The sequence below is a fragment of the Aquarana catesbeiana genome, linkage group LG04 (genome assembly GCF_042186555.1).
Source record: "Aquarana catesbeiana isolate 2022-GZ linkage group LG04, ASM4218655v1, whole genome shotgun sequence".
Classification (NCBI taxonomy): domain Eukaryota; kingdom Metazoa; phylum Chordata; class Amphibia; order Anura; family Ranidae; genus Aquarana; species Aquarana catesbeiana.
The window spans coordinates 346147882-346175274 of NC_133327.1; the positions used below are offsets into that span (position 1 = coordinate 346147882).

The 27393-nt window shown below is 40.6% G+C and overlaps 1 protein-coding gene across 2 annotated transcripts in view; it reads right to left on the reverse strand.

Moving 5' to 3' along the window:
- Positions 1-27393, reverse strand: part of MMS22L (MMS22 like, DNA repair protein) — a 153043-nt gene that overhangs the window by 14338 nt on the left and 111312 nt on the right. For both annotated transcript variants that reach the window (XM_073626972.1, XM_073626971.1), the window contains exons 14-19: positions 13054-13235; positions 12724-12874; positions 10462-10598; positions 3403-3545; positions 3086-3245; positions 1544-1713 (exon numbers count right to left, since the gene is read on the reverse strand). In XM_073626972.1, the coding sequence (XP_073483073.1) occupies positions 1544-1713; positions 3086-3245; positions 3403-3545; positions 10462-10598; positions 12724-12874; positions 13054-13235 (943 nt within the window). The remainder of the gene's footprint in view (positions 1-1543; positions 1714-3085; positions 3246-3402; positions 3546-10461; positions 10599-12723; positions 12875-13053; positions 13236-27393) is intronic.

The window sequence follows — 27393 nt, forward strand, 5'->3', positions numbered from 1 at the left end:
TTTGGTAAAGTGTTGTATGACCGTGCAATTGTCGTTCAAAGAGTGACAGCGCTAAAAGCTAAAAATTGGTCTGGGCAGGAGGGGAGTTTAAGTGCCCAGTAAGCAAGTGGTTAAAGAGCATGAACAAGGACTTTCATGGCAGAATCACCAGGTATGCTTTTAATGAAAGCTGCACATTATGAGCATTTTTGTGATTGGGTTTATATTTGCTAAAGGCATTTTGCCTCTACAAAATCATTTACTGCTTGTGTCCCAGATTGGTTGGTACCTACTTAATAAAGTCCCCATTCGGACTCAGTCAAGGGAACACTGATGTTTCCTAGTTCTGAAGCCACTATTGCTTCTAATGTGGACAGATAAGGACTAAGAAATAAGATTGTGAATATTTGATGCTCAAGCAATAAAAAAAATTCCATCCAGAGAAACTGCTTTTTTTGTTGTTACCTGAAGACTAAATGGGGTGAAAGTTTAAACACCCCTCCTCAAGTACCTCTGCAACAAAAGATGCAATTATTTATTACAGGTACTTACAGTGGATATAAAAAGTCTACACACCCCTGTTAAAATGTTAGGTTTCTGTGATGTAAAAAAAATGAAACAAAGATAAATCATTTCAGAACCTTTTCCACGTTTGATGTGACCTATAGACTGTACAACTCAGAAAAACAAACTGAAATATTAGTTGGAGGGGAAAAAAAAAAAAAGTGGTGTAGTGGGTAGCGCTCTCACCTAGCAGTAAGAAGGGTTGCTGGTTCGAATCCCAACCACGACACTACCTGCCTGGAGTTTGCATGTTCTCCCTGTGTCTGCGTGGGTTTCCTCCGGGTACTCCGGTTTCCTCCCACACGCCAAAGACATGCTGGTAGGTTAATTGAATCCTGTCTAAATTGTCCCTAGTATGTATGAATGCGAGTTAGGGACCTTAGATTGTAAGCTCGAGGGTAGGGACTGTGTGGGTAGAGAATGTGAATGTACAATGTATATGTAAAAGCGCTGCGTAAATTGACGGCGCTATATAAGTACCTGAAATAAATAAATAATAATAATAAAAAAAAAAAAAAAAAAAAAAAATATATATATATATATATATATATATATATATATATATATATATATATATATATATATATATATATATATATATATATATATATATCTATATATCTCTCTATATATATATCTCTCTCTATATATATATATATATATATATATATATATATATATATATATATATATATATAGAGATATATATATATAGAGATATATATATATCTCTATACATACACACATACAGTATATGGTCTCTGATTAAAAAAGCAAAAACATTTTCAATAAAATGATGGCAACACCTATACTGCTGTTTTATCACAAATATATTATTTAGCCATTAGTAGCTAAACAAATATTAAAGAGAAATACGCAGGCAGACGTACACTTCAGACACTGGACTACACTGTGCATTCCCCAAATAAGGAGACATTTTCAGCAGTCACTGTGGGACACACATCCTGCTATATTGTTCCAGCATGTTTCAAACCTGTACCTGGAGAAAAAGAGGCAGGCTCTCCTTTACAGCAGACAGCATAGCTGCCGGCAAACCCTTATCTTGTTGGAACAAAGCATGTGGTAAAAGCAGGTAATCGATGATGCGGAAGAGGAGCTGCTGTGCTTTGGAAGTGGCCAGAATCGATGCCCAGTACCGCACAAGATATCCTGGAAAGAAGACAAGAAAGAAGATAAAACAGCAGCAGACCCTGCACATTTGGCATACCCTCAGGAGTCAATCAGTGTGACTTATTCTGTAGTTAAATCACATCTAATATGAAGCATAGGTTGAACATTCACAACCAAGGCATTACGCCTGAAAGTTTCCTATTTTCTCAGAGTTCCAATTGCTCTTGCTGAAAAAAACACAGCTATGCACATTTTCATGGTGCGTCAGCCAAGAATTATTACTTTAAGTGACAAATAGGAGCATTTCTTTGTTCACTGAATAGGAAATTCTATATCACATACAGTAGAAGTACCAAGGCATCAACTATGATAGAAAGGTTTACAGTGCAGATACTAAAAGTCAGTATTTTTTTATTACACAGGTACATCATATACAGTTGCAATAAAAAGTATGTGAACCCTTTTGGAATGATATGGATTTCTGCACAAATTGGTCATAAAACGTGATCTGATCTTCATCTAATGCCCCGTACACACGGTCGGATTTTCCGATGGAAAATGTCCGATCGGAGCGTGTTGTCGGAAATTCCGACCGTGTGTGTGCTCCATCGGACATTTTCCATCGGATTTTCCGACACACAAAGTTGGAGAGCAGGAGATAAAATTTTCCGACAACAAAATCCGTTGTCGGAAATTCCGATCGTGTGTACACAAATCCGACGGACAAAGTGTCACGTATGCTCAGAATAAATAAAGAGATGAAAGCTATTGGTCACTGCCCCGTTTATAGTCCCGACGTACGTGTTTTACGTCACCGCGTTTAGAACGATCGGATTTTCCGACAACTTTGTGTGACCGTGTGTACGCAAGACAAGTTTGAGCCAACATCCGTCGGAAAAAATCCTAGGATTTTGTTGTCGGAATGTCCGAACAAAGTCCGACCGTGTGTACGGGGCATAAGTCACAACAACAATAGACAATTGCAGTCTGCTTAAACTAATAACACACAAAGAATTAAAATGTTACCATGTTTTTATTGAACACACCATGTAAACATTCACAGTGCAGGTAGAAAAAGTATGTGAACCCCTAGACTAATGAGATCTCCAAGAGCTAATTGGAGTGAGGTGTCAGCCAACTGGAGTCCAATCAATGAGATGAGATTGGAGGTGTTGGTTACAGCTGCTCTGCCCTATAAAAAACCACACACCAGTTCTGGGTTTGCTTTTCACAAGAAGCACTGCCTGATGTGAATGATGCCTCGCACAAAAGAGCTCTCAGAAGACCTACGATTAAGAATTGTTGACTTGCATGAAGCTGGAAAGGGTTGTAAAAGTATCTCCAAAAGCCTTGCTGTTCATCAGTCTATGGTAAAACAAATTGTCTATGAATGGAGAAATTGCCCACTTACCTACAGTACGGTACGTGATCTGCATCCCTTCCACAGGCCCCTTCTTAGACAGGTTAGGCTTGACATATTTTAGGATATCACCAGAATACTCCAGGCATTTTGTCACCATGGCAGACTTTTCTGACAAGGTCTCCAGGCCACTATACACTATGCCAACTATCTAAAAAGAGGAAAAAAAAAAAAAAAAAAGGCTTAGGTTTTCATATTGCTCACCATAGTGCTTTTTAAATTTAAATAAAGAGGTGAACAAAGAGGTCAGTTTTTAAAGACACAAGCCATACGTTGAATATTTTTTTGCTTGTGTGTGGCGATATTACCTGGAAAAACTGCAGAAGTGCACTTTTTGGATCCTGCTTGTAACTTGCTGGTTCGATTTGAGCTTTAACAAACAGATTTTCTATTTCAGGCAGTTTGAATATTAACCGGGTTAGTTCTGTGAGCTGTTCTGAAAGTATCAACGCTGTAAAATGAAAATGAAACCAGAAATCATGCCTTTTATATCAACAAGGTATGTGTACAAAATACAGGTTGCTTAAAAGTATTTGCATAATCTCTTAATAACCATTTACAATTATGTTTCTGTATGTTTTATGATTGATGCTCCCAGACTTCATCTACCATTGCTGCTGTCTGCAGATAGTACATATTAACCACTTGCCTACTGGGCACTTTCACCCGTTTCATGCCCAGGCCAATTTTCAGCGTTCACTTTGAATGACAGTTGCACGATTCAAGGTGCACCGAATGGAAATTATGGCGCCAAAACGGAAATATAAAAATTATAATCATATTCAACTTTTTAATTAATAACCTGAATTTAAATGAATATGACTTTATTATCGACCATTATCGGCAGCTTTAGCGCACGAAAAATGCATCCCTTTAAACTCTATGCATGTCTTCACACCGGTCCATTGCGCTTCCGTTGTGGTGTTAAAGATATTGCTGGCTGCATTTTTAGTCAATTAAAAAAAGCACACCAAAACACACCTCCACGTTGAAATGCATTGAAAATGTAGCAAGAAAGCATCAATAATGCACCTATTTTACTTTTTGATGTGGTTGAGTCACATGACCTATGAAAATCACACCATAAGCACAGTAAAATCGCAGGAAAAATCATGGTAAAATCATGTGCATTTTCAGTGCCATTATCAGCACCTTTTTTCTTAAACAGAAAGATGCCGAAAACACAATTTTTCGGCCGCTGAAATTTCATTACACCTCATGCGATCATGCAACACTGTACCCATATGAAATTTTTATCATTTTTTTCACACAGACAGAGCTTTCTTTTGGTGGAATGTAATCACTGCTGGGTTTTTAATATTTTACTAAACAAACAGAAAAAAAAAAAAAAAAAAAAAAAAGTTTTAGTTTGTAGTTATAAAATTTTGCAAATAAGTAAGTGACGTGCGCTGTTGAGGCAGCACTGATGGACACCAATAGGCCAATAGGCAGCACTCATTGATAATCAGGACACTGATGATCAGTGCCCTGATTATCAGTGTAAGCCCTCGTTCACATTGAGCACAGCTTTGAAAATTGTGCGACTTCATCTGAAGCTGCACAATTTCAAAGCACCATGTCCATGCAACTTCAAGTGCAACTGTAAAGACATCTGTGTGGCTTAGTGCAGGAACTACTTTTGCAAATCGGTGCGGTGCTGCAAAGTCGGCAATAAGCTGCGATTTGACCTGTCCAATCACATGACAAATCAGTTCAGCGTGAACGAAGGCTAAAAGTCCACTGTCACAATTGCCAATTACCGGCTGGACACTGCACTGTAGCCATCTTTTGGCTATAGTGCATTTGGGAAGCGGTAAATATGCAATATCTCCCTGGAAAAGAAAAATAATTAATACAATTTTAGTTTGTAAGTTCATAGCATTGAACCTAAAAAAATATATATAAAAAACACACTAAAAAAAATGTTCTTAAAGCAGAACTCAAACCAAAAACAAGATTAAATCGAAGAGCCAATAAAATAAACAAACCGATTTCCCCAACATTTCCCTCCCCATCAGCATGCCTTTTGTCAGCAAAGCCACTTCCTTTCACACTGCAGCACTACTGTATAGGAACAGCTAGAGACGGCTACCAGGTCAAAATTTAGGGGAAGACAAAGCAGGAAGTGCCACCTGATTTTAGTATTTTTACAAAGAAGTTTAATAATGGGATTAAAAACACTCAAAAAATATAAGTATAAAACATGCTCATCTGGTGCAAAGAGTGGCCGCTCTGATCCATCCTACCGTCATCTCTCTACATCCAGGAACACTGGAGCTGTGGAGAAGCTGGGTGGCATTCTGTGACCACAGGGAAGCAGGAAGAACCACCATGGAATGCAGGGCAGATGTGATGTCACCGGAGGCGGACACAAAGCACATAGGAAGAGAATAGGCTACGCGCTCAGATCTTCAGCTCCTTCTACTGGCCAGCAGACCAGACTGACCTTCCTGTGAGCTCTCTGGTTGCCTCCCCGCCTCCAGTGACGTCACATCCGCCCTGCGTTCCATTGTGGTTTTTCCTGCTTCCCTGTGGTCACAGAATGCCATCCAGCTTCTCTACAACTCCAGTGTTCCTGGGCGCATCGCGATGTCGGTAGGATGGATCAGAGCGGCCCCTCCGCACCAGATGAGCATGTTTTATACTTCTATTTTGTGAGTGTTTTTAATTTCACTATTAACAGCTTAAGGACCGCCCCACATACATATACTGCAGCAGGGCGGCCCTTTAGTGCAAAATCACGTCCCTGTACATGATCTCTTTCATCAGCTCTGGTGGGCGCGTGGCACCAGAGCCACGCTCCCGCTGTGATTGGACACAGCGGGAACCAATCCGCGGGCCGCTGGCCACCCGCAATTGTTCGGGGGAATGCCAGAACAGCTGTCTTGTAAACAAGGCAGACCATTGTTCTGTCAGCAAGGGAGAGGGAGATCTGTGATTCCTGCTAATCAGGAGTTCACCCCCCCACATAGTAGGAGAGCACACACAGGTTAACCCTTTGATTGCCCCTGATGTTTGCCCCTTGCCACTCAGGTGGCACTTCCTGCTTTGTCTTCCCCTGTTTCTACCCTACAGAGTTGGCTTATCTCTAAGGACAGCTGCCGCCATTAGCCTATTCCTGGACTTATGTGCCCACCTGTTGGGCTCTGAGTGTTCATGGTTACATAGTGTTTGCGCCAGTAAATAGTTTTTTTACCAGGTAAAATGTAGCTGCTTACACAGCTTGCATTTAACATATACATTGATTTATTTATCATTACAGAGTTGCATAAATTGGATATCCTTTATTCAGGTCTTATAGTCAAGATATCAGAACAACTTCTTTTGGCCATTGTGGACTTCCTGTAGGCGTGTGCGCTCTTTGTTTCAGGATACTAAAGGTCTACAATGTATAAATTGCATGAAAATTAAAGTAGAACTGAAGGCAAAACTTTTTAAGTAAGGGAGGGATATCCCTTGTATGGTTTATTTTTGTCATCTGTGTCCCATTGGTGAGATTTCTCTTCCCTTCCTGTCCCATAGATAAAACAGGAAATCTCTTTAAAATGAAGGAATCCCTGGTAGTTATCAGGGTTACCAGAACTAGTGTCCCCGTTGGAAGATATCCTCACTAATCTCGTTCTGGGACAGCCCAAAATTTTGGACTTTTGCTTGTTTTCACTTTTGTTGATAATGGTAAACAGGAATCATGGAGAGGGTTAATCTCCCCAACAGAGATGCAGGCAGCAATAAACAACTGACAGATGTTCTAATCCATCTGCACACTATTCAAAACTCCAAAAACGTTTTGCCTTTAGTTATACTTTAAACATGTTTACACAGTCCCCCCATGCAAAGGCGAGCGCATGCATCAGTCCCACACAAACAGCGATCCCACAATACATGTGAGGCATCACTGCAAACATCACATCAAGGGCAGTAATTCTAGCCCCATACCACCTGTGTAAATCTAAAGTGGTAACCATAAGGCTGGGTTCACACTAAGATTGCATGCAGCTCACAGCAGGGGTCCGGTTCGTCCCTGTTCTCAGTTTCAAGGACGAATCAAGCCCGAATTTTTGCCTGATTTCAGATCTGAAACGAAGCCAAAGACGCACAGGACCCCTGTGCAATCCGCTCCGCAGCTGCCCCAGAGATGTGTGAACCGGTTCCATAGAGAGTCGGTCATAATCTCCTGTCATGCGAATTGCATGCGGAGAAACCCGTATCCAATTCTTAATAGTGTGAACCCAGCCTTAAAGGATTTTAAAATGTCACCTATGGATAATAAAATTAACTATTTACTATGTATAACATCATCTTTTGTATTTTACCGCACAATTGGGTATTGTGTTTTTGTGCATTAAAGTTCAAAGTTTTTTTTTGTACAAAAAAATTGTGCTTGAAAGAACGCTGCGCAAATACTGTATGAAATAAAGAATTGCAACACCCACCATTTTGTTGTTTAGGGCCTCTGCTTTAAACAAAATATATGTTTAGGGGTTCTAAGCAATTTTCGAGCAAAAAAAAAAAAAAAGGTTTTAATATGTAAACAAAAAGTGTTAGAAAAGGCCGAACGGGGACGCTTATTTTTTTTTTTTATAATTACATTTTTTATAATTTTATTTTGTTCATCTTTACACCTTCCCCCCCTTTTTTTTATTCTTTTGATCACTTTTATTGTTTTTATTAAAGGGAATATAAATCCCCTGTGATAGTAATAGGTAGTGACAGGTACTCTTAACAGAGATCTGGGGTCTACTAGGTCTCTCCTCTGCCCTTCAGTGCTTTTTTTACCCACTATGGGTTTGTTTACATCTGGAGAAACCGGAAGTGTTGAAATGCTCATTGCTTCCGGATTCCTAGACCATAGAGCTGATCAGAGCTGTTCCAGTCTTCGATCAGCTCTATGGCTGAACACTCGGGTTTCCCGGTTGGACAGGAGAGCCGCAAAAGGTGGCGGGAGTGGGGGTGTTGAAACGAAGAAAAGGCTGGACAGCCGCACTCTGTTAACACCTTAGTTGAAGACGGTTTAAAAATTCTTCTGGTACAAAGACATCAGAGGCACAGGATCAATGAAAAGCTGACGTGTTTCATACCACTATGGGGTGCTTAGTCATAGCTGTTGGAAGATGGAATGACCATCCATATATATATATATATATATATATATATATATATATATATATATATATATATATATATATATAGGGATGAGAAAAAGGTCTATCAAATAGGAAATCCCTCTGATAGTCCACCCGCATGGATACATCAGTCTAAATTCCTGGACACATACGAAAAACCTGGAGTCGTGCAGGTGTATGGGATATCAATGAACTTAAAACACGACATCCCAAAATAACCTAATAGACAAACCACAACACAAAAATGCAAGAATATTCATCTTTAAAGATCAAAAGTTAAATATGGACATATGTAGGGAATTATGTTTGTTTACTAATTGATTATCATGCATTGTGCATATATTGGATGTTTCAGAGTGGATGCGATATTTTATCGATTGACTTCTATATTTGGTGCATCGGATGCATTAGGTTAACTTTAAATAGATACGAGGTATGCCAATTATCCATACAGTCATTTGAAATTAATTTTGATATATATTATATATAACTTTTTTTTTTTGCCTTATATATATATATATATGGGTAATGTTCATTTCTTGTGAGAAGCTGATACCATTTCACATTCCTATGACACCTCTAGTGGTGTGTTCTCTCTCTCTCTATATCTATCTATGTGTGTGTGTGTGTCTCAACTCATTTGGAACCTTTACACTATATGTATTTTTATATATTTGTAGCCATACATGTAGATTTTTGTAGACACTCTTGTAGAAACGCAATTACAAATCCATTTAGAAACCTTACCTGTATACTGGTTTTATCTTTTCATATACCGATGCAGACTTAGTCTGCATATCCCCATCAGCTTTGTTTTCATAAATTTCCTGTTTGCGTGTCCCCATGGGATCCTCTCTATCTGAGATTTGAAGGATTTTTTCCATTAAATACGATTATTGACAGACTAAAGCTATATTATTCCTCCCATGCTGTGATTATCACAGTTATATGTACATAGTAGTATCGGAATCAGTAACATGTTTTGCATTACATTGATATATATATATATTGATTATATTGTATTCTTTTCTTTCCAGTTACTCTATGCTACATAGAACAAACAGAAAAAACCAAGAGACAGTGTTTTAATGTGTTTTATTTTATTTCCATAAACTCATGTTTTTAATATGCATTTGTATATATATGCACAATGGTACTTGGTTTTTTAACTTTTTAATTCCTGTATTTATTCTTTCATTATTCATTTTATTTTTTTCACTCTTTTCATCATTTGTTCATTGATTAATTTGTTCCAAATTTTAAGTATGAATATTTACATATTATGTTTGTTCATTATGCATTTTTGTGTTGCACAATGCATCTGGTATATCTATCAGGTTATTTTGGGATGTCATGTTTAAGTTTATTAAGATATCCCATACACCTACCCAGGAATTTGGACTGACGTATCCATGTGGGTGGCCTATCAGAGCGATTTCCTGTTTGATCAACCTTTTTCTCATCAACATATATATGGACGGTCATTCCATCTTCCAACAGCTATGACTAAGCACCCCGTTAGTGGTGTGAAACTTGTCAGCTTCTCATCGATCCGGTGCCTCTGATGTCTTTGTACCAGAAGAATTTTTAAACTGCCATCAATAAAGGTGTTAAGAGCCACCGTCCAGCCTTTTCTTCGATTCATTCCTACTACATGCAGAGCCAGCCCCTGTTACCATCAGCAGGTGGGGTGTATTAGGAGATGTCTGCCTAGAGCGGTGATCTTTTGTTGTTGGGGGGGGGGGGGGGGGTGTATTCTTTGAGTCCCTCCCGCTGCTTGTAAAAGCAATCCAGTGGCTAATTATCTGCTAGGATCGCTTTTACAAGAAAGCTGACTGGTGGCTGTAAAGAAATATACCGGAACGATGCTTGCGGTTGCAGGCATCGCCCTGGTATAACCAAAGTCCAGCGATATAATAGGGTACATCGCTGGTCATCAGGTGGCTAACAAACCTTGGTTAATAGCCGTTGACTCTATCCACTCTAAATCCTACAGTGAAAATGCACTGAAAAAGGCATGGCAACAACATGTTGACACACAAAGAAAGCGCACGTTGACACATGACAATGCACTTGCCTAATCTTACAAAAAACAAAAAAACAAAAAACAAAACACACCTATGTCCATGCATAGGTCTAAACAGGCCCAAAATGTTTCAACAATCGGTGGTAATGAAAAAAATGACAACTATGTTTGATTAACTGGAAACTACTGCAGGAGAATTCTTAAGGCATAAGACTTACCTTGTTCAGTGTCTGTCCGAATCGTACCACTCACTGGCTGATCAACATACATCTGCAAAACACATCGACTCCATGTTCTGATTGACAGGGCCTGATAAGCTGCATTTCCAATGCCTTTGAGAGCCTCCGTTAATGTTCTAGGGAATAAAATGTAATTAAAAAGCTTTTCAATGTTACTCAAGCTTCACGCAGCTATAAAGCGACATAAACACCACAATTAGACAATGACTTTTATATAACAGGGCAAAAATGGTATGCAGTATCCAATTTGGACATCTTTCATAGCCTCGAATTGATGAAACTGATGAAATGTGAAATCTGATTGGTTTCTAGGAGTTATTGCATCTCTACGCACCTTACACTGTGCTGTTAAACAGACCTGATAGCGTCTGACTAGCACATTCACTTTCAGAGACCTAATTACATAGCTATCTTTATAGGCTAAATAATTGCTTAATGAGCATTACAGAAGTTTAATTTCTCCTAGCTGTGATGATATAAATGGCTGATTGCGCAATCTTTCAAAGCTGTCACCGCGTTAGCACACATTACAGAGGCAGTGTTCGATGTGTGGCCTTCCAGCTGTTGTGAAAGTTGAAGTCACGGTACATCTTGTCAGCATCTGTCTTGTAGGACATGCTTGAATTTGTAGTTCACAACAGATGTAGAAACCAGTTTGTGTCCTTCAGCAATAAATTCAACTACCAAACCTTGAATGCAAATAGGAGAACTTGTGTGACAAACCAAATAGAGACCGACACCACACACACACACAGGTACTTTAGTTGCATCTTTTAGGGCCTTTGAGTTTGTGTGGATGGCATTGGTTTGAAATACTTTTGAGATAATTCAGACTAGTGCATTGGATCTGCAGTTCCTTCTTAACTGCATTTGACCTGCTGCAAGTGACTCCATTTCCATTGACTTGTTTGGGCATGCAAAACCTGCTTGAAGCGAACAGCAGCCAGTCGACACAGGCCCATAGAGATGCCAACTAAAGCCCCCACACACACAATGCAGGCCAATACTGCACCTCATATTAGTGGGTGTAGGGGCACCTCTATACAGACTGTACCAATAGGTATGTGCTTCATCTGCACTACAGACTGTTCGCCATAGAGGTTGTAATTTATGTGCTAATGAATCTGATCCTGTCAAATCATGTATTTTGTACAATATTTCTCAAAATATACAAGCCGAAATAAAAAAAGGCAATGCTGAAAGCCTCAAGACTAAAACCTTGAGCCATTGGTCCTTCATGACCAAAGAAATTGTTGTGGGGTTATAAATAACATACAGCTACAGAGTAACCGCATCACAACAAATGAGTTTCTGTCTGCTACTTGACAGAAAATGTGGCCCTAGTTGTTTAACGGAAGATGAAAAATCTGCCTGTCCTCTAAACAATCACTGTGACATTGAGCCTACTGTAATCTTTCTCTATGATTCAGGTGAATTGTGATTTGGACATATGAAGAGAAGGTATCCTCATTACTACAGGGAATAGTATACTTGAAGATGTCTGACTGATAAAGCACAGCTCTGGTGTGCTGTCTTATGACACCAGTTAACTCCTAACTACTGATTATTTGACATTATATAAAAACATTCTGCACAGAGGGGATTCTTTCTATTATTTTTATTTAAGATAAAGCAGGGCTTAGGTTATACCTCCCATGGTGCTTTAACCAATGGTCTGGAATCAAATGCGATTTGTTTACCAACTTTAACAAGAGCGAAGTTCCTGTCATTTATGGTGACAAAACTGCTAAAATGTGCACTTGCAAATAGTGTGCCCTCTTAAGCCGACCATAGACGTTTCAAATCTAGACCGGTTCAGCAGGGACCGGCCAAGATTAGAACCATGTATGGGCAGGCTGAATGTACCCAAGTTGATCGATCAGCTTGAGTACAACCAGCTTGACAGATTTTAAATGCGACCATTGCCAGCAGCTTATTATAGTCACTGTATACTCCCAGTGGGGTCAGCCCCCCCCCCCCCTGCTGGGAGAACACAACGGCTCCACCAGTGGGATTCCTGACTGTGCTGATGTGGAATCAAGCAATTTTTTTCCTGCTCTTTGTGGTTGCAGGAAAGAAAAATTACTCCATCTATGGCAGGCTTTACAGCTCTGTGTAACTTAGCATAAACAAACTTTTACCAAGACTTTATTGCACTAAATAGAAGAACTTAAACTTTTTTTGAAGGTTAAGCACAAGTATGCCTTCCATCACATTATAATTCCATTACTGTTATCTTACCTGTTTGCAATTAGATGGCTCAGATAGCGAGACACCAGCTGGGGAGTGACCATGTCATCCCATCCAAATAGTTGCATCATTGATAAAACAGGCTGAGGTTGAAGCTCAGGTGGGGCACTGCTAGGTATGTCCAAAGCCAGAAGAGTGTAGCCTGAAAAAAAAACAAAAAAAAAAAAACACAACACAGGTCGTGGATAAACACCATGCCAAGTGAATATAGATAATTAGGAGAAATTATTAAAAAGCATTAAATTATCTTTATAATAAAATAACTGTAAAATAGGACAGAAGAGAAAAAGATCTAGGGAAATAGGGGAAAAGAGCACAGACCTGCTGCCGTGTCAGCTAGCTGGGAGGGAGGCGTTTGGGAAAGTCTCAGGCTCTTCAAGAAAGGGAAGAAATTTCTCCAGAGAGCAGCAGCGACAGCTAGATGGCGCTCCTTTGCCACAGACAATGCCTGTGCTTGCATGCCTGCATTCCCATGTCCTTGGACTGCGCGACTGTGAATATTTCTGCAAAAGAACACAATATCCCACTTTATTTTCTCGTTTATTTGCATCTACTCAGTATATCCCCCCAAAAAACAATGAACATACCAAATCACATTTCATTAAAAGGAGCACTTTAGACATTCCTAAATACCTTGGTTCATTTTTTTAATAGTCCAAAGTTCATATAGCAAGTTCTTAGATTGTATGCACAGCGACATGCAACTTAAATATCTGTAGTTATTAAGGAGAAGAATATAAAAGTTGGATATTTTACACCAGCAAATTACACTCCCCCCCTGCTCATGGCCTGCACTAAAAATGCTACTTAGATAAGCACATCTGACAACTCAAGTGAAGAGAAATTTACTTGTCACTGACTTACTTGACACTTAACTTGCCACAACATTTCTATCTGACTTATTCACTGCCGAGTATCAGGACAAGTGCTCTGAAAGGATCCTTCCATGGAGCACATTAATGCTCGTCAGTTAACCCCTACACTGCCTGATTGATGCAAGTGATGCCAGTATCCTACACATTATTGAGTTGTACATGGGAGGCCTAAATTCTAAAAGAGATGAAAAAAAATAGCAAATAGAACATAAAATATATTAAAGTGGTTGTTAAGCCACTCTAACATGTATGCACCATCAGCACGGTCTCCTATTGTAGTGTCCTCTTCTGTGTGTGATTTTAAAAAAATGGTATAAACACCCAAATTTCACAGCCGAGATCCACGATCACATAACTGGCCAGTTCTCTCCTTTCCTCCTCTGACAGATGCAGCGGGAGGGGTCGAGATTCCCCCACTGACACCAGTCGGGAGGGGAGGAAGAGAGGAGAGGTGGAGCGAGCCAGCCGGTCACGATTGTGGATCGCCGCTCTTAAATTACTGTAGGTATTTACAGCATATTTTTTTTTCATTTATAAATCACACACAGAGGGGTACACTGCAATAGGAGACAGTGCTGATGGTGCATAAATGTTACAGGTATGCAAGCAGCAGGAGGGAAGTGGAGGAGGGGGTATTGCACTGTCATGAGCTGACAGGCAGCGAGGGGAGGACGACATATATAGCAGGGCTATTGACGGAGGCACGTAAACTGACCACGGTGTCAGGGCTCTGCAGCCATGAAACACCGTGGTCAGTTTACATAGGGGAGGGCAGAAACTGGCAGTTTTTTGTCGCCATTGACGTTCATTCGAGACTATGCACATACTTTGGGACTATGCCAGTATCGGTCCTCATGATGTTCTAACACTTGGTATTGGATTTTTGGAAGTGCAGTCGCCCCGGAATCATTTCCTTATGTTAAGCCTGGTTTCTTAGGTGTTACAGGGGGCCATATGACACAGCACAAGCACTGCCATAACATGCTTTAAAGGAGCAGGATCCATTGTTTTTTTTTTTGGGTTAACAAATGTTTTAACCAGTTGCCGTCCGCCCACCGTTATTCGACAGTGGGGCAGTGCGGCTCTCGTCTGGGCCGACGTCATCCCATTCAAACAGGGCATGCGCGTGATCGCGGCTTGCAGCCCTGCACTGTCGGTAAGTCTCCGAGACACGGCGTCACCGACAAGGGTAAACAGCCAATGGCTGGCGGCTGTTCACCACGTGATCGGCTGTGATCCATTCACTGCCGATTACTAAATGTAAACACAGAGCGGTTACTACCAGTTACTCTCTCCTCACACACAGTTTCCAGTGTGAGGAGAGAAGAGGCAGGAGCAGTGAGTTACCGATCTGTGTAATGTCTGCACCAACACCACACACACCAAAAAAAAAAAAAACAGAGAACCTGTCACATCACCACCCCCCCCCTTCCAGCTGTCACACAAGTGCCCATCAGTGCTTAAAAAAGTGCACCTGTCACCAATCAATCAGTGCCCATAAAGCGCACCTGTCATCGTCAGAGACTGCCATCAGTGGTGCACCTGTCACCCATCAGTGACCATCGTCTCTCACTCATCAGTTACCCGTCAGTGACCCATCCATGATCCTCATCTGTCATCTATCAGTCCCATAAAGTGCACCGGTCACAATTAGACTGCCATCAGTGACCGTCACCTGCCACATGTCTGTCACCCTTCACAAAGCCCATCAGTGACTGTCACCCGTCGCACAGCCCATCAGTGACTGTCACCCGTCGCACAGCCCATCAGAAAAATGCCCAAAAGAGTTTTTAGCAGTGAGAAGGCTTTCCAGATCCTCTATATGACTAATGAGAGCAGTGGGGAGTTGTTATCAGATTCAAATGCCAATTCCGATTCTGAATCAAATTCAGAATTTGAACCAATTGATAGTAGTGGATCAGCAAATGAGTCAGAGGAAGAATGGATCCTGCCTAAAAGGGCACGGCACTCTGGAAACCAGGCAACCGCCAGCAATATACCCCAGGATTAAATTCCCAGGCTCAGTACCAGTATTGCCGCCAGCGAAAGACCACAAGAAATTCCCAAGCCCAGTACCAGCGCTGCCACAGCATCATACCCAAACGCCAGCACAGGAACTTCAAATCCCCCAGCTACCAGCACTGGAGTGTCACATCCCCCAAGAGCCTATATATCTCCCAGATGGTCTTGCCAAACCAACAAGGCTGCCTTCTGACTCAGGATCAGCAAGAATTCCCCCTTTCATCGCACAGCCAGATGTACAGGCCAATACCCAAAATTTTACAGAAATCGATTGTTTTTATTTATTTTTGCCCAACACTTTGCTGCAATTCATCGCGGACCAGACCACTTTATAAGCCCAGCAGCATATTGCCAACAACCCCCAATCATCATACGCCCGTCCGTTTGAGTGGAGAGATTTTACACCAGGGGAGTTCAAATTGTTTATGGGCCTTACCATAAACATGGGGCTAACAAAAAAAAAAAAAAAAATGAAGGACATGTCTATTGGTCCACCAACCCCATCCACCACATGCTCATTTATTCTTCTGTAATGGCCAGGTTCCGATACGAGATTATGTGCTTCCTTTATTTCAGCGACAACACCCAGTGCCCTCCCCGCAATCATCCAAATTACGATAAGTTATATAAAATTCGCCCACTCATAAATTTATTTTCCCAACGATTTTCAGAACTCTATGTCCCCGATCAGCATATATGTGTAGATGAGTCCATGGTACCCTTTTCAGGCCAGCTAGGAATAAAACAATACATTCCTAGCAAAAGGGCCAAATACGGAGTGAAATGTTATAAGCTTTGCGAGAGTCACGGGATATCTGTATGCGTTCCGCATACACAAAGGAAGAGATTCCCAGCCTACATGGGCAGAACTGCTAAAATTGTATGGGACCTGGCATACCCACTGTTGAAGAAAGGTTACCATGTATACCTGGATAACTTCTACACCAGCCTGCCCCTTTTTAAACACCTATACCTCGCAGAAACCCTGGCCTGCGGAACCTCCAGAAAGAATAGGAAGGGCTTCCCACAAGCTAAAGTGAATACAAACCTGCAAAGGGGGGAAAGATCAATTTTGAGATGTAACAAAGTGCTGGTCTTGAGATGGAAGGATATCAGGAATGTGTACATGATGTCCACCCATCCATGATGACACTACAGTTGAAGTTCAAAGAAGACAAGGTCCCATTGAAAAGACAAAATGTGTACAAGATTACAATCGCTACATGGGGGGGGAGGGGGGTCAGCCCTATTTGTCAATAAGGAGGTTCCGTTTCTGGTACAAGAAAGTAGCAATCTAATTCATTTGAATTCACACCAAATCCAGGGAAAGCCCTGCCACAGTTCCTAAAACGCATCAAAGTTGTCGTCACATCCCTCATATACCAACAAGGACCCCCCCCCCCCCCCCCCAGGAAACTTTCGCTCTGATGCCGTTAGCTGACTTCATGAGCGCCACTTCTTGGACAACATTCCACCATCTGAAGCAGGCCGAAGACACCAAAAAAGATGTTGAGTAAGTAGCAAGAGAGGATTTTAAAGAGATACCAGCTACCATTGTCCCCAGTGTCCATCCAAACCCGGCCGTTGCATTGGTGAATGCTTTCGACTATCACACATCCCTAAAATATTAGCCCATATTCTTAACCATTTCCCCATTTTCAAAATCTGTACTGACCATTTCCCATGCTTCCTCAAATAACCATGCCACTACCACGAGAACTGACCCTGGCCTGTTTTATCAATTACACATCTGCCTACTGCTTGCACATGAACTGATCCTGGCCTGTTTTATGGACTATGCTTTTGCTTACCTCTTGGACTGATCTAGTGCCCTGCTACTGTAGTACACAGGGGGTCTCACATGTAAGGGTCTCCAGAAATGTTTTTCCGGATGGAGGCTTCATAGAGATTTGGGTGGGCGAAGCCTCTACCCCTGTGCAAAGGTCTTACCTGATTGCGGCCCTCAGCCTGCTGCTGACTTACTGCCATCATGCCTCTGCCTGCCGCATAAACTGACCACACCTCTGCCTGCTACCTGGACTAAGGAAATAATTAGCTGTAGCAAGAGGCAGTATGTTTATGAAGGGCTGGAGAGCGGTACAATAATGAGTGTCTGCAGGTAACCGTGTACCAGGACCAATATTATGGCTGTGCTGGCTGTCTCTGCCTGGACAATTTCTATGGACAAATGCTTTGGCTGTGCTGACGATATCCTTGTGCTGACTATAGACAATATTCCTGTCTGCTGCCTGGATAATTACTATTGTTGTTGCTAAGCACATCCCTGCCTGCTGCTTGGACCAATTCTCTCCTCTGTGGACACTACTAAAACCACAGGTAATACCTTTCCTCAATATAATTTATTTTGGAGTGTAATTTTCTCATTCGTTCATTGACCGACACAGCACTTCCTTATTCAGAACCATAGGGATGTCCCCAAAGCAGTTCCAAACATGAGGGGTGGGGCAGCCAACAAAAAAACAGGCCAACCAGACAATCTGGAGCTCAACGAGAACAACTGGAGCCCAACCTGAACAGCAAGTAAACCCCTTCATGAGGGAAAAAAACCTCTGGACCGCAGCCCACAGAACTTTGTGGCCAAAAGAGGCATCCGCATATGCCAGCACATCCACTTTGTAAAGTTTTGTGAAAGTGTGCACCAACGACCAGGTGGCTGCCTTGCACACTTGCGTCACTGATGCCTGATGACGGAAGGCCCAGGAGGCACTCAGCGCTCGAGCAGAGTGCGTCTTCACCAGGAAGGGAGGAACCCGACCCTTGACAGAATAGGCATGAGTCACGGTCTGTCTGATCCATCTAGAAATGGATGTTGCGGTCTGGGACACAGGGAAGGCAACATAATGTCTTCATTTAGATGGAAATCAGAAACAACTTTTAAAAGGAACAAAAAGGACAAGGGCGAAGAACCACCTTGTCCTTATGAATCACCAGGTAGGGCGTGCGACAGGATAGCGCCACCAATTCCGACACCCTGCGAGCAGAGGTGACTGTCACAGAAGGTGGCCTTCTTGGTGGCTGAGTGAGCAGGGAAATTTCTCAAATATTTTCAAATGGAGGCTTCTGTAGAACCGAGAGCACAGTGGCAAGGGAGATCGCACTGGTGGAACCACATGTCGCACCCCCTGAATGAAGGTACGCACCAGGGAATGCGAAGCCAGGGGGCATTGAAAGAAAACAGCCAAAGCCGACACCTGGCCTTTGATGGTACTCAAGGCCAAATTCTTTTCAACGCCCCTTTGAAGAAAAGTCAAAATCCGAGCCACCGAAAAGGGACATGGGTGAAACCCCACTAACTCATACCATGAAATGTACACTTTCCATGTCCAATGATATACCTTCCTGGAAGTAGACTTCACCAGCGTACCGCTTGCTGCCTCAGGTGTAGACTCGCATACACGTGGCATCCGAGGAAGGGGATAAAACAGGAGCCCTGGCTGTGGAACTTTGTGTTTTTATCCTTGATTGGTCCCTTTGAACCTACCTGGAAGCTGAGAGCGTGTGAGAGGACTGTCCACCCCCACCGTTGACTGTATTGGCTATCAGTAACCGCGACTCTAGGAACAACTTGGTTGATCGGAGATCGTGATCGAAGGGAGAACCCTTGGAGAAGAGTATATGGGAGGCTACCTCCACAAGCCCTGATAGACGTACAGCTATATGGCTGACACTTCCCACTTGCTCTGGTAAGAGTATTTTACTCTAGATGTTTTGTCGTGCTGTCCATGATTGATGTACTTTCCAGTCTCTAGTCAACACCCTGGGTCCAAGCACCTCAGCTGTCTGAGAAGACTCTCTGCATGCACTGACTTCAGCCTTTGACTGCAGTCCGTGGAGCACAACACATTGTCATTGGACATTCTTCATATTTTCCATCTTTTTTGTTTGGACATTTACATGCACTTCACCAGTGTTTATTAATATATAATTTATCTCACATTATATTTGGTTCCAGTCACCTGATTGTATGTTAAGTTTCACCCATTTTTTAGCACTGCACTTATGCTTTTTATATTTTTGCATATAAGAAATAACCTGTTAATGACAATTAAAAAAAAAAAAAAAAAAAAAAAAAGATATGATAGATAGATAGATAGATATATCTTCAGTTTGCAAGGAATTGTGGGAAAAAATTACAACTTCAAAAAACTCACCATGTGAGTAACTAAATACCTTGGAATGTCTACTTTCCAAAAAAAGGGTCATTTGGTGGGTATTTGTACTTTCCTGGCTTGTTAGTGTCTCAAGAAATGAGCTAGACCTTCTGTACATCAGGAGTGATCATTTTTTAATGATTGGCATCATGGCTTGTAGGCCAAATAATATACACAAATTAGGGTTATTTTTACTGAAGATATGGCCAAAATTTATCAAGAAAAATTACTAATTTGCAAAATTTTATCACAGAAACAAAGAAAAGGGCATTTTTTCACCAAATTTTCTGTCTTTTTTTTTTTTTTTATAGCACAAAAAATAAAAAATCCCACTAGTGAATAAATAAAAACCCAGAGGTGATCAAATACCACCAAAAGAAAGCTCTATTTGTGTGAAAAAAGGACGCAAATTTCGTTTGGGTACAGTGTTGCATGACTGAGTAATTATCATTCAAATTGTGAGAGCGCTGAAAGCTGAAAATTGGTCTGGGCAGGAAGGGGGTAAAAATGCCCTGTATGCAAGTGGTTACAGAACTTCACAACAAGCTTTTTATTGGTGTGCCTACCCTTAGCTTTTGCTTGGTTGCCCCCAAATTACATTTAATGGCATGGTTTTGATCACAAGCATGCTTTTTGAAAGTCCGACGAGCTGAATTTGTACAGCGCTTTAACAAAATGTGAGTTGCATGGAAACACATGTAAATTGCACCCTGTATACATAGTAAAACCCCCTTACCAGGCAGAACTGGAAACAAGGATGCTATGTATAACATGCTTTAAATGAATCAAAAGCAAATCTTAAAAATATATTTGTAAAGCCAACATATAACCAGCTTCAAGTAACCGTCAACAAGTATAAAATATGTACAACTCTTTCACACATCAGCAATGTTAATTCCACCCCCACCCTAGCTGCATCATCTCTTATAAAATGCAATTTAGGAACACTATATTAAAAGGCCTAGGTACCCATATGGCAGAAAGCCCAACAATTACATAAAAAGTCAGAAAATGCCGTTCCAAGGATAAGCTGTATACCTACATTCCTAAAGAAAGGGGACGTAGATTGCCGTGTCTCCTTCAACAGGACGTGCGTAAGATTTCCTAATGCATTTTACAAAATATTACATGACTGTGGCCACATCTTTGTTAGTATAGTAAGGACAAACGTTGCAGCCATACAAAGCATCTCCCTTCTACAGACAATGTGGCATGAATTCAATAATACACTCAATTTTCTTTGATTCCTCTAGTACCGTGCTCGCTACTTAATCTAATTTGGAAGTTGTGACTTTCTAGAGGTTTAATAGAGATATGTCTGCAGGGAATCAATGTTCCCTGAAAAGGGGGGAGGGGAAAAAGGCATTAACAAATTTGTCTGGCAGAGCCACATTCAAAGCATTACTGCGGTAGGCTGATGAACTAAATAACATGCTTATTAAAAACAATCTGGGGGAACGCGCCATCATTGTTGTTTCCATTTATCTTTTGGTCAACCCAATTCTGTGCGTATATTAAAATTATTACATTACTTTTATTAAATTGTGTGAACAGCCTTGTAAAGTCAAAGCCTGTATACAAATGATAACAGAGGAGAATGAGGCACTGCAGAGCTGCTAGACGTATGGTGTTAGGTCACTATATAAGCATGCGTTTGGTTTACACTTACCAAATGCCCTAAGTATATATACAGAGTTCTAAAATACTAAATCTTTGCTTATGCAGATTATACCAATAGATTAGCGGACTTGAATAAATTTAAAATAAGGTAATAACTGTACAACAGAAAGAAAAGGATCAATAAAGACAAGTCTGTGATTTACCCAAGTGTGTGCCTAGACAAAAGGAGTAGCAGCAAACCAAGGTTACCCTTGTGCTAATCCCTTCTCTAAAGGCCAACACCAGGTTCCTTATGACTTTAAAGTGGTTCTAAAACCTAAACATTTTTTACCTTAATTCATTCCCCGCATTATGATAATAAAAATGTTTAGATAGTGCTGCTCTGTCACCTAACCTGAGTCCGCACTCAAGCCAGCACTGTGCCCGTAGTCCCTCTCTCCTCTCACTTCCTGCTCTTGCTGTAGTCAGTCAAATCCTGCGAGGATGGAGCAAGAGCAACAGGTGGTTGGGGCCATGCTGTCTGTGTATATATGGATGCAGGCAGCGTGCGTGGATTGGGATCCAGCCCACATGAGTTCCCCCATAGCAAATGCTATGGGGGCAATTGAATAAGAGGAGCCAGGAGCGCCACATTAGGTTTGCTTATACCAGCGATTTTCACTGTTATAAACATCCATTTTTACAATTGTGTTTTGCTGTGGTTGGCCACAGTTAATCACATGGGACAGATGGGCTGTAATAGGCCTCGTCTGTACCATGTGATCACTGTGGCCAATTACAGAAATCAACACAATTGTACAAAATGAATGGCACGAATAAAAGAGCCATTTATTGTGTACAATCGTCATGTGGTCTGCTGTGATTGGTCACAGCAATCACATGGTACTGGCAGCAGCTGGTACACCGATCAATCCAATGGACACAGCGGGTGACAGATCGTGCTGGCGCATTCCGGGAGGACGTCATATGGAGTCAGGCTTGGTTTCCTGACTGTTAACCAACATTTGTGTTTTTTACATTCTAAACTGTGGTGCTTTGAGATTTTGGATATCTTTAAAGGGTGTCATGACTGAAAAAAGGTTGGGAAATGCTGGCTTAAGGCCTTGAGAAATTTGTATTCAAAGTTTACAAAAATGATACCAAAATCTTTCTTCGCTAATACTTTCTATTGCACCAGAATCTTTGAAACCTGTCAGCATCTAATGTAAGCATAAAGCAGGTGTCTCTAAGCTGTTTGACTGAAACCTACAGTAGTGCAGAACCAAAACAAATACAAGTAAAAGGTGCCTTGTTTCCTATGGGGTCAGGAAAGGGGAAAAAGTAAACCATATGATATGCCAGCGCTTCAGCGCAGTGTCCTCCAAGCACACAACAGCAGTCGCTAGTTCATCGTGGCTGCTGGTGTGAACCAGTCCTTAAAGGGGTTATTTTTTGTGATCTTTAACCACTTCAGCCCTTGAAGGATTTGCCCCCTTAACGACCAGAGCATTTTTTGCGATACGGCACTGCTTCACTTTAACTGACAATTGCGCAGTCGTGGGACGTTGTACCCAAACAAAATTGATGTCCTTTTTTTCCACAAATAGAGCTTTCTTTTGTTGGTGTTTGATCACCTCTGCGGTTATTTTTTGCGCTGTAAACAAAAAAAGTGCGACAATTTTGAAAAAAAAAAAAAAGCAATATTTTTTACTTTTTGCTATAATAAATATCCCCCCCCCCCCCCAAAAAAAATAATTATTATATATATATATATATTTATATTACACATATATACACACACACGCCACATTTCTTCCACAGTTCAGGCCAATATGAATTCTACATATTTTTGGTTGAAAAAAAAAAAAAAAAAAAAAAAAAAAAAAAATCGCAATAAGCGTATATTGATTAGTTTGCTCAAAAGTTGTAGCCTCTACAAAAATAGGGAATAGATTTATGGCTTTTTCAGAATTTTTTTTTATAAGTAATGGCGGCGATCCATGATTTTCTATCATGACTGCGACATTGCGGCGGACAGATCGGACACTTGACAGCATTTCTATGGCCCTCAAGTCACATCAGGGACTACTTTGAAGTTGCTGCGACTTGAGGTCGCACAGATAAGAATGGTACTGATTGGAAATCATGGGGTACGATGTGTCATGTGACTTTGTAGTCCCAAGTTGCAGGACAAGTCGTACAATTGTAAAAGGGGCTCTACTGCTTAAAGTTGAAGGTTAGCTTTAAAAAAATCCCTACAGCTCTAGTCGAATCACTTACCTGTAATGAAGAATGTAATGATGGATGTCCCAAGTTGTGCAGGCAGCTGGATCCTGAATAATTCTTCACTGCACGAATGCCTGTCCTCGGTCTATAAAACTTCTGGTGCTGCGTGAGCCAAGTTCAGGTAGAACAGCAGTACAGATGGTTTGACTGGGACACATCCTCTCCTTCCTTCTCCTCCATTGAGAAAAGTGAATTATATTTCATGTAACACAAATCTGTGAATGAGGGAGAGTCTCACTCACAAGATTATCTCCCCCATTATATTACAGGCAGTGCAATCAGTAAAATAACATCTCCATGGAGGAGGAAGGAGGAGGGGGCATGTCCTAGTCAGATGATCTGTACTGCTGTTCTGCCTGCACAATGTGGGACCTACTTCATTGCAGGTAAGTTGTGTGACTAAAGCTGTAGGATTTTATTTTTTTAAGATAAACTTTATCTTTAAGACTATGTAAATATTTTAATACTTGGACACTTTTTTTAATTTTTTTATAAACAAAAAAACACTTGAGTCTTGTTCTTGTCTATTAGCAGTATTTTTTTTCACTTAGGTGGAGGAGACCTAAATACAAAGCATGAGCGTATAACATCTGATATAATTGTTGGGTCTCAAATGACAGCACAGGTGCAGTATCATCACAATTTTCAATAAAAAGACAATCATCCGCCCTCATCAATACTTTGTTATGGCATGCTGCAATTCTGTCTTTATACAGAGTGTAATATTCAAAAAGGTAGAATAATGTGGTGTCTTTTTATTTCATGTGAAGCTTATGATAAAAGGTGGCTTAGAAGTACCATGACACCTAATTAGCAATGATATAAAGAAAATCAAGGCACGGGGCAGGTGTGCTTTTCCCTGGTTGCAACAGTTCTGTTTGGCCAATTAAAAGCTTTGTCTCAAACCAGCTTGCTCTAATAAGCATTATATTTGATAGTGAAGCTACACACCAAATCTGATACAAATTGAAAAATACAAGAATATTCAACTTATTGGGACACATTGCCCCTCTTAATTTTAAATTTACATGAATAACCATTTTTTTTTTTTTACTGTTAAAAAAAAAAGGAGAACCAACCAAAACGAGAGTTCACATTATGTATTTTCTTATTATCTTAATCTGATAAGGTAGCTATAGCCAATTTGGTTCCATTCCATATTTTTCAATCTCTCTCAAGGGTGCTGTAAAACATCTGGAACAAGGCCACTTTGTTCTCGGGAGACAGACACCAGGTTGATGTAGGCAAAAAAAAATGGTCTTGGGTGACTTATAGTGTCTAGTAACCACTGGCGAGCCCATTCTGTTAACCACTTCCTGCCCAAAGTCGTCATATGATGTCCTTGAATTTTAGTGGGAAAATCTGAATGATGCCTGCAGCCACAGGCATTATTCAAATATCCTTTTCAGCCGGCGATTCTGTGCACCATAAGAACGATCATAGTGGCAGTTCTGCCGCTTGATTGTTCTTGCAGGCGATGGGATGGGACACCCCCGATCAACACAAAAAAAAAAGTAAAAATAAATAATTTTGAACGCCCCTGTCCCCAGTAGCTTGCGCTCAGAAGCAAACGCACACGTTAGTCCCACCCATATATGTAAACGCCATTCAAACCACACATGTGAGGTATCGCCGCGTGCGTTAGAGCACGAGCAACAATTCTAGCACTAGACCTCCTCTAACTCCAAACATGTAACCTGTAAAAAAATTGAAAGCGTCACCTATGGAGATTTTTAAGTACCGAAGTTTGGCGTCATTCCATGAGTGTACGTAATTTTAAAGTGTGACATGTTGGGCATCTTTTTACTCGGCGTAACATCATCTTTCACATTGTACAAAAAAAAAAAATTGGGTTAACTTTACTGTTTTATTTCTTAAATCAAACTTTTCACAAAAAAAAAAAAAAAACGTATTTGAAAAATTGTTGCGCAAATACCATGCAAGATAAAAAGTTGCAACAACCGCCATTTTATTCCCTAGGGTGTCTGCTAAAAAAAAAATATTAAAATGTTTGAGGGTTCTGAGTAATTTTCTAGCAAAAAAAATGATTTTTAAATGTAGGAGAGGAGTGCCAGAATAGGCCCGGTATGAAAGTGGTTAATAAGCAAGGTTCTGCTCATCTCCTGTCCACTTTCCCATCAGGTTTTATTAAACAGCATTGGGCTTTTAACACACACACAATGTCAAACATCAAGCAGGCTGAGGCGAGGTCTACAAGTTGTGAGCTGTATCACGCTTACTCCACAAGGGGCAGAGTTCAAGGGGAGAGGCAGCAGCACAACAGAGGCCTGCGAACAACCACCAAATGAAAAAGTATACGCAGGACGAAGAAAACACCAACTTACCAACACAACACATTTAAATACATCCACGATTGCACAATGTTGTACTTTTTCTTAAGCAGTTTGCACTTATTTAGATACAATCTTATCTACATTAAATTCAAGGATTTCCTATAAGTGCTAAATGTAAACGCTTGTCACAGATTCCAGAACAGCAGCAATTATACCGCAGTTAGGTGGGTGTACATTCCAATTTCTGAGGTTTTATTTATAAAGAATGCACTGGATAATAGGCATAGCTATTAGCATTCTGTCAAACCTGCCCCTGAAAACTTGATATGGGAAAAATCTGAGGCCACAGGTAAAAATGGCAAAGGCACACTTTATGCTTAAATTATACTTCTGTTTATGAAAAACCTAAATGGGCAAGTCAATTAATGGATAAAAAAAAAAAATCAACCACAAAGATAAGCAATGCCACAAATTTTATGGTTCAAATAACCACTGGATACATGTCCTTGTTAACACAAACTGTTGAAGACAACAGGCAAAAATATGATGGATAAATCTCAGCAGGCAGCCAGAAAAAATAAATAAAAAGCTTCCCTACTCATTTAAGGCAGATGCCCCTCTGCTCCTATATTGTATAAGACACTGTTAACCCTTTAGTAACAATATATATCTAGGAATGCCACATAACCTTTTCTCTCATTATAATAAAATATGTAGACTATTTAAAGTTGACAGAGAAATGTCGATGAGGTTGCTAATGAACAACTTGATACATGTATCCCAACATCATCTTCCCAACTATATAGTTGTAAAAGTATTTTATCAATTTTATTTTATCAACCCCCCCCCCCCCCCCCCTTTAGTTTAGTTTTTTCCACACTATTTGCACAGTGGTCTTTCCAACGCATTTTTTTTGTTGTTGAAAAAATACACTTTAATTAAAAAAAAAAAAAAAAAAAACAGTAAAGTTAGCCCAATTTTTTTCTATAATGTGAAGTTAATGTTACGCCGCGAGAATCAGGATCTTTATTCTAAGCAAAAAAAATTGTGATTCTCATTTTAGCCAGAATCATGCAGCTCTATGCTACATAAAACCAAGGCTCAGCAACATTCGGCAGTTCAGAAGTAATTTGTGTAGAACAGCAAAACTCTAGTTAGAGAGAATGTTTACCACCTATAAACACTAGCAAATTTGAGACAATGCTATGAGTGGGCGGGGTTATGCAGGGCTGAGTCAAAGAATTGCTATTTGTTAGCGTCTAATCACTTGAAGGTGGGGCATAACCCAGTAGTCTAAAAATTTATTTTCTGTGATTATTTTTTCAGTTGATTTTGTTCAGTGTAGCCAGGTGAAAAATTCTCGGCTGAACAATGCCTGCATCCACCAAGCCACATGTGCCCAGCTGTCAAAAT